The sequence below is a fragment of the Myotis davidii genome, unplaced genomic scaffold (genome assembly GCF_000327345.1).
Source record: "Myotis davidii unplaced genomic scaffold, ASM32734v1 scaffold71, whole genome shotgun sequence".
In the NCBI taxonomy this organism is placed as follows: Eukaryota; Metazoa; Chordata; class Mammalia; order Chiroptera; family Vespertilionidae; genus Myotis; species Myotis davidii.
In genome coordinates this window covers 200,266-209,175 of record NW_006283588.1, presented here as the reverse complement: position 1 = coordinate 209,175, position 8,910 = coordinate 200,266, and the positions used below count along the sequence as shown (strand labels likewise).

The 8,910-nt window shown below is 47.5% G+C and overlaps 1 protein-coding gene across 1 annotated transcript in view; it reads right to left on the bottom strand.

The window, feature by feature from the left end:
- Window positions 1-8,910, bottom strand: part of MFHAS1 (malignant fibrous histiocytoma amplified sequence 1) — a gene marked incomplete at its 5' end in the record, with an annotated part of 69,310 nt that overhangs the window by 2,846 nt on the left and 57,554 nt on the right. Inside the window, one exon of the mRNA XM_006753793.1 lies at window positions 8,064-8,190. Coding sequence (XP_006753856.1) covers window positions 8,064-8,190 — 127 coding nt within the window. The remainder of the gene's footprint in view (window positions 1-8,063; window positions 8,191-8,910) is intronic.

The window sequence follows — 8,910 nt, the reverse complement described above, 5'->3', positions numbered from 1 at the left end:
TGAGTTAGAAGGGCTGATGGCTTCTCAGAGGTGACACATGGCCTTGGCCTTAGGAATAATGGGCCTTCACTGGGTAGGAGGGAAGGGGTGCAGCCAGCTGAGGCCTGAGACCCAGCCAGGGGCGCAGTATGGCTGACCGCTCCCACAGTAAGAGGGTATGGGAGTCATGCCCAGGATTTAAACCTGAGACTATAATCACTAGGAAGCCATTCAAGGCTTTTTCATAAGGAGAGAAGTAACAGGGTCTCACACTTGAGTTGAGACTTAATCACAGAAATCTTGGCAAAGGCAGGTGGATCCAGAGAATAGCGTGGGTCGAAGAGGAAGTTACACGGCGGGGTTCACTCCTGTTGAGACACGTGGATATGACCGTAGAAGGTGTGCACCTGGAGAAGGGGGGCAGTGCTGAGGCTGACGGATCCCTAGCTTCACAGATGGGTGCAAAGCACAGGCTGATGAGGGCTTTCGAGGAGAAAGACAATAATTCACACCCATGATGCCTACATCCAAGGGGGTTGCCAGGTAGGAAGTTGGAAACAGAGGCCTGGAGAAGGGAGAGATCAACTGGGTTTGGGGGGGGAGGGGGGGGAAGGGTGTCGTCTGAGACCCAGCATCCTCTCAGGTTATTGAACACGCATTCCTGGGATATATGTTATTGAAGGTATTGAGAAGCTTAGCCCCAAACTGAAGCCACACCATGACGTGGTAGCCATGCCTTTTACTTCCTGTATTCTGAAGTTGTGACATCGGGATCTTGCTGCCCCTGGAGGGGCTGCCCCCCCCCCCCAATGGGAGCCAGTTGCCAGAGATGGTAAACAACTCAAATGTGAGTGTACTTCTCAAATGCAAACCAGACCCCACAACCTCCTCACTCTCTGGGCCACCATCCACCTGCCCCAAACACTGCAAAGGTCCCAGACAACCAGGGACAGTCCTAGGGCCCAGAGCCCCCTGAAGCTATCCAATCTGGCCAGTGCTAAGCCTGCCCCTCTGCCTTCCCACAGAAACCACAATACAGGCCCCTGCCCAGTTCCTCCCTCTCTCTCTGCCTTGTGACTGACCCGGTGATTCCCCATGTAGCTCCCCGCCCAGACCCCCCGCGGCATGTCTGTCCTCTAAGGAAATGTGAGTAACCAACTACCTTTTCAATGGCAGCCGTTTCCTGATCTGCTGGCCTTACTATACCTCCAATGTTCTATTAATACACTATATTTTCAAGCCAATGTGGAAGGAAGAGCTTGCTGTGAAAACAGCACCGACTGGGAGCCACGATGCAGATTTCAGCCCAGCGGCGCCCTCAGTAACTGTGTTGTGGGCTCAGTGCTCCGGCCCTATGGGACTCACAGGGCTGTCGGGAGGAGCGAAGGAGTCGGGGTCCCCTCCGAGGAGTTTATCCAGTCACGGCAGGCATGCGTGACTACAACACGAGAGAAATACTACCGCTCATCTCTTAGCTCCTGAAGCCTGGGCTGGGTATTGATGCTCACTGGTAACTGCAGGCGGCCTTACCAACAGATCCTCGTGCATCCTACCTGGGCCCCTTCATGGGCAAGGCAGGGAAGGGGGCCCACACCCTCACCTACCTATCCCGCACTCCGTGTACCTTCCGTGGGCAGGCACCTCCATTAACAAGATAAACCCTGCTAGTAAGTCAGAGGGTGGATTTTACTCAAGTATCTCTCTGTGTATTATGAAATTTTTTTTCATTATTACCTGTATGTGCCACCCCCAGTGCACACCACTAATAATTCTGAGTAGAAATAAGAGCAACTGAATTTATTGAGCATTATTTACTCAGTGCAAGGAACAATGCTAAATGCTTTCCCTGTGATAGTCTCTCTTATTATTTTTTTTAATTGATTTTTTACAGAGAGGAAGGGAGAGGGACAGAGAGTCAGAAACATCGATGAGAGAGAAACACCGATCAGCTGCCTCCCGCACACCTCCTACTGGGGATGTGCCTGCAACCAAGGTACATGCCCTTGACCGGAATCGAACCCAGGACCTTTGAATCCGCAGACCGAAGCTCTATCCATTGAGCCAAACTGGTTAGGGCTGTGATAGTCTCTCTTAATGCTCCCAGTAACCCCAGGAGATTAGCGCTTCTGTAATCTGCATCTGACAGATGTTACCTCACAGCTAAACAAGTCACATCAGGAAGATTCCAACTCAGGAAGTTCATTCCAGAGCCCATCAAAGTGCCCTGAGAAAACAAATACAAACACGGCTTCTAGAAAGCTATCGGCTGTGCTGATCAACTGAGCTTTTCCTGATGTTATCATCTTGCCTAATATTGGAGTAATTTTTTTAGATGACTTCTTTTTTTCCAGTAAGGATCTGCTGACTGATACATGCCAGATTACAGTGAATTGGCTGAAAGAATCAAACACTTTCCTTATCCTTAATTCCCAAATGGGTCTTGATTCTGGACAAGTAAAAGATTTGTAATCTGTCCTGCTCCATACAACCTCTTCATCCCAAACCCAATCCCCCCTTTGCCCCTAAACTCTCTGAGTCGGTAGCTCAGAAACCCTCTCTGCTTCCCAGAGACTTACCCTTAAACACTGGTGCTCCTAAAGTCAGAGTGGGCACAGTAAAAATGGTGGCATAAGGGAAAGAAGCACTATCTTTTCCACTTAATTTTCCAAGAAAGTATGGAGATACCTAAGCAGAGAGGGAACAAATGCCATATCAATGTGGCTGACGGGAGACTACATCATCACAGAAACACGGCTGCTCCTCACCTGTAAAAGCAGCAAGGCAAGGAGCTGCCTCACTTTTTGCAAAGAACAGGACAAACCAATGCACATCAACCTGCTCCACACCCCAGGCAAACTCCGCATGCAGCCTGCCCCGCCCTCCGCATTTAAAAAATTCTGTGATCAGTGAAAAAGTCCCCGCTGTGATAAAGCCAAATTTATCTCATTCCATTGTTTAAAGGAATTTTTTTAATCGAGTTCATATTAACAAATCTGAGTGCGATTAAACACACGTTGCCTGTTTAGTTGGTGAGATACAGGCCACAGGGTCTTCATCCTACTTTTTATAAAAGGCGATTTCAATGGGTCTTGAATATCCTTGTCGTAACAATATAACTGCCAACATTCCTATGCAAAGGAATCACTATATTTTTGAGAATACTTACAACAGTGCATAACTGGAATTTTACTGGGATCTTGCTTGAACGGAACGCTCCAGTATAGACACACAAGAGCCCACGTTTAAAAGGCAGTTTTGAAATGTGGTGCCTCAACCTTGCCTCCTATTATTAGTAGTACTTATTGGAAAAGGAGGAAGCTCGGCCCAACAATTTTCAAACCGGCCCATTTTTTTCTCGCTCTGTGACACACGACCTGCCAAAATCAGAACCGAAGGTCCTTTCTCAGTGCTACCACCCCACAAATGACGGAGCCCAGACAGGCATGTACCAACACAAGAGAGATGGCAGCTGTCGGGAAATAAAAATGATAGATTCCCATTTCCTGTACATTCACGGATCAGTCCATTAACAAACCACAGGGAAGAACACGGGCTGCACTCCAGCACGGAAGGTAAAGCATTTTCATGTGCTCACCTGTTGAATTCTACCTTTTACAGGAAAATCAGAAGATACACTGGGGTATCTGCCTGGGGAGCAGGGGGTGTTGTCCTACACGTCTTTGGAAATAAGAAAGAGAAACATTCTACAGGGAACCTAAAAATGAAATACATAGGCTGCTTTTTGCCCAAAGTTCGCACCTTCCCTTCAGAATTGGAATTTTAAAAGGCTCAACATGCATAGCAACAGGATGGAGACGGGAATTCACAAATAAACACTTTTTCAATAAAATGTAACCATTATCCATCTACCTTCTCCTTTCTTTTCTGACTGAAAGTGTATTTTTGTCCCTTATGACTCCTCAGCATCCCTTTAAAGCCTGGGGGTGGGCTGGGCTGCCGTTCAGGAGCCCTGAAGGGTATACATATGAGGGGGTGGGTGTGTTCCTTCACTAGGTGCTGGCCCCCCGTTCACAGTGTGCACACGTGAAATCACCAGGATGCATACTTTAAATATCTTACAACTTTATGTGTCAATCACACCTCAATAAAGCTGAAAAGACAAAGACCAGTTTCTGCCAGCGGTTAAGGGGGCGGGGCACAGAGAAGTTTTAGGGCGAAAAAATCTTGTGTACGACACTGTAACATGTATGATATATGTCATCATACACTTGTCCAAACCCACAGGATGCACAGGGTGAACTCCAATATAAACTGTGGACTTGGTGATTACATGTCAGTGCAATGGGAGTGGGGCCCGGAGTATATGGGATCTCTCTGTACCTTCTGCTCAATTTTATTATGAACCTAAATGGCTCTAAAAAATAAAGTTTATGTTCGAAATCGCTACCTATACTTAAAAAAAAGACCAAAAAAAAACCCAACTTCCCTCCAAGCAGCTCTAATTCCCCTCTTTGTCCAGTAAACTGGCAGCGGGGGTGGGGGAGGAGTCGGGGGTGCAAGTCAACTCACTGCCTTTAGACTGAATGGGACCAGGGATAACAGGTGTTTATAAGAATTTCATTAAAACTACAAATCTGTTTAATGCCATCACAACAGGCAGCAAAGCCATTCCTGAACATGCTACTACAAATGTGTACTGACTGCAGGGAGCTAGGTGTTATACCAAACACAAGTGATCACAAATGGGCCGGAAGTTTCTCTTTTGGAGTGTTGAAAATGTTCTAAAATTAAACTATGTTGTCAGCTGCAAATATCTTCATCATCTCTGAATAGGCCAGTTTTATGTATGAAAGTCTATCTCAATAGAGCTTTAAGAAATGTACCCTTAAGAAGGTCAGAATTTTTTAGAGCAAACTTGCTACTGGATAAATTTTCATCTCAACTCAAATGCAAATCTTTGAAAATCAGCCCCAAAGGGCAAAGTATGGAAATGGCTTGTATCTCTCTCTGATAGTCAGCCCCTCCGTGTCCCCCAGGAGGCGTCCCCCGGGAGGCCGAGGTGCAGGAGCAGAGGCACTTCATTTCCTCCAGGACAGGTAACCTCTCGCCGGGGCAATGTCTGTCCAGACCTCAGCCACCAACCACGGAGACAAGCCAGGAGAATAAATCACTCCCTACTCTTTGTTCTCTGTCTCTCCCGACTCGGGAAGAAAACACCGAGAACATTTGTAAATGAGCAATGGAAAAGCTTAGAATTCATAAGGAATATCCGATCAAATCACAGTCCTCAGTGGATTTTCTTATAAAGCTCACTGAGCACCACCGTGTACACATGGTCAAAGAAGAGCTTGGAATGTCTGTTTAAAAACCACGTTAAGGTCTAGATCTGTGACCCAGAGAGCAGGGTCATTACTCTGGTCTGCCTGGGCAGCTCTGGTTAATGCCTGGCATCCTGGTGTAATAATTCCACTCTCAATCCTTCCCTGATTTGAACAATAAATTATGTTCAGCTCTAAAAGTGAATTGGGGCGGAATGGGTGTGCTCATCCAAGCAGCATGGCTCAATTTTGCTCAGTGAGGCACCCTGGCCAGGGGGCCCTCCCTCAGAGCCATCCACCTGCATTTTAGGGGATGACAGAAGTCCAAGATCACTCTACAGAGACCTGCTTAAGTTAACTTGGCTGGAGTTGCAAAGCCGGTGCAAGAGCGTTTCTCCTGCCCATTTGGGCCCCAAGTCTAACTCTCAGGCTCAGCCCACAGCTGTGCTGATGTAATGCCCACCTCCTGTAACAGCTTTCCTCATTGTCTCCTAAATCTCCTGCTTCCAATATATTGTCATCTACTTGTAAGTTAGACCTCCCACTGGGCCTGGCCTGGATGTGTTTGTTTTCACAGATTTCCTTCATTTAGAATAGAGACCTGCACCCCAAACCTGCCATCCACTGTATGAGGCCTTCAAAAAAAAATCCATTTCAAAATAAAACCATTCACAGAGCCAGGCCAACAGCAGTTCAGTCCGAAAGGCATTCCCTCCAGCATCTAGATGTCTGAGGCGAGGCGGCTCTGGTTACTGGGACTTTAAAGACCTGTTCATTTGGGTATAATAAACTGCGGGAGAGACGGGGCTGATAGCATTTTTCCAGGTTGGTGTAAGTGTCTTTCTGTGGCAGGACAACAAGAAGCCCCTGGGAAAACACCGATGAAGCTGGCTCCGGGCCACGGCGGTTTCTCCTGCAAATGGATATGTGAGCCCTAGCTCTCTCCTGCCCATTAAATGCCACGTGGCTAGGGCAAAGCAATAGGCTAATGCCTCTGCTGGCTTAGGAAAGTCTACGCCAATGCACAGTGTACTGAACAACTGTTTCTCCCCCTCCCACACCTGCTGTCGGTACTGTCCCCGTGTCCTTACCCCAGTGTATCTGAAAGAAAGAGACCCATTCAAAGACCAGAAAATTTCTGTGCTCTGATAGGTGCAGGACTGGGGATTTTCTGGTTAATATGAAGATACTGTGTAATTCAACTTAATATTTAAGAAGCACTTCAAGATCTGACAATGTCTTAAGGGCATAGTGGCGAGGCATCACGCTGTCTCTATTCATGTTAGCTAACACAGCATTCTGAATATAATGACATTAGATATGCGTTTCTGAGAGTGTTCCTATTTCCCAGGAAAGAGGGATTGGAGATGTTCTGCTAATGAGCCGAGTAAGCGTGACACTGAAGGCCCCTCCCTCTGCAGAGAGCCCCCCAAAGGCAGGAGAGCCGACACCCAGGGACACAACTCTCCCCAACCCAGCCTGGTAGCAAGCTTCTCCAGAGGAGATGACGGGTCACCATCCTCACATGTGAACTGTCCAACCTCCCTGTAAAAAGCTTATATATGAAAAAGAATTCTATGTGGTCAACTAGGAGGAAAAATAAAGGTTTCCTGCATGAATACTTTGCTGAAGTGACAGCACCCAAGATACCAGATCTGCTCCAAAAAGACAAGTTTTGTGGTAAGAATGCATTTCATCTCAGTTGAAAAGTGGTTTCACAGTTTAGTTAATACTACCAAAAAAAAAGAAAGAAAAAGAAAAAAGGATGAGTTTTATCTATAATACTAAGTAGCATTGTATCCAAAAGTTAATTCAGCCCTAGCCAGTTTGGCTCAGTGGATAGAGTGTCGGCCTGCGGACCAAAGGGTCCCAGGTTCGACTCCGGTCAAGGGCATGTACTTCAGTTTGGTTGCAGGCTCCTCCCTGGCCCAAACCCTGGTCAAGAGGCAACCAATTGATGTTTTCCTCTCTTTCCCACTCTCTCTAAAAATCAATGGAAAAATATTGAGTGAGGATTTAAAAAAAAGAAGTTAATTCACACAGGTGCATTCTCCGTCTTTAAGTCCCTTTTGGGGAAGATAAGAGCAGACAACACAGCCTCTGACTACCAAGGACTGATACAGAACCAAAGGCCCAGAGGAAAAGTAACTTACTACTGCTTTTCCGCAAGCTTTTCTTATTTAACTAGAGGCCTGATGCACGGAATTCGTGCGAGAATACGCCTTCCTTCCCCTGGCTGCTGACACCGGCTTCCCTCCGACACCCGGGACCCAGGCTTCCCTCCGGCCACTGGCAGGCACCTGGGACCCGGGCTTCCCTCACAGCCCCAGCTTCGTCTGGAAGGATGTCTAGTCTAATTAGCATATTATGCTTTTACTATTATAGATGGGCACTCACTGTTCCCTAAGGTGAGGGCCCAATTGCTTCTGCAATGACAGAATTAAGACTACCCATGAAAACAATGCTTTTTTATTGCATTTAGCTGCAAAAACGAATTATACATGTTTGATGAGTGAATTGTATGGCATATAAATGATATCTCAATAAAGTTGTTAAAAATGCTCTGACTTTTTCTTTTCTTCAGCAAAGGTTAAAAAAAATCACAAATAAGAAAAAAATAAAAGCTCCTAGTTTGTTACATAAGCCACAGTGTTGATGTCACCTAGATAACTAGGTCTGTTCTGGGGGTTGGGGGAGACACTTTATGATGTCCGTTGAGATATACTTGAACTTAGCTTTTTGTCATCACAACTACTGAGGCAGGATCAGGAGTGAGGGGCAGGGTCTACCCCGTTCAGAACTCACTTGGAACAGGGGCTGATCACAGTCGGTGTAGGTGGGTAAACCAAGGCAACATTCACTCGCTCACTGCCGTTCTTGGGGCAAATAATCTCGGCCACTCCTTCCGGTCTGGGCTGACTCAGCAGCTCCCCTGCAGGAGGAGAGAGAAAAATGCATGAATGAGATTGGCCTTAACAAGGGGACCATCTGACAGAGGAACAGAGCTGGGGATGAAGGAAGCAAGGAGAGGGCAGGCAGTGGGGAAGCGCCAGACCACAGCCCATGGGCTCCCAGAACAAATATGCGACGAGAACAGCAGCCTTGGCTCTGGGCCCACCTGCGCTGCCGAAATTCTCACCTGCATCACCACGAAGAGCGTGCTGAGGGCTGTGGCAGGAGGGCCCTCGTCCCAGACAAAGACAGCATCTGCCCCAGTCTCCTCACCTTCCTTTTCACAGACTGACTCCGCGCATCTTTATCTACACTCCGGCAAACGGAGCCAGGGTCCCCAGGGCCCAGAGAAGCGGGCGCTGCCAAGGGGTTGTACACCAGGAGGACGGGGCAGATGGGACGCGGGCAAAGGGAGCAGCCTTTCAACAAAGCCCCACACAAATAACCTGGAAATGCAGCCACCGAAGGCGTTATCAAGGTGAACAGCCCGGCCTCGCACTGGCAAGAGGATTTCCTGGGTAGGTCTGTGTGCGGATTTGAAAAGACCAACACAATACTATCTTATTAGTACCGGGGTCTAGGAAACACAGATCATTAGCATAATGGATTCCCACAATACCCAAAGGGAGCCTGTGTCCCCAGCACGCCCCGGATACAATTTCTCTCCAACTGGATCATTAAATCCCAAAGAGCAGGGATG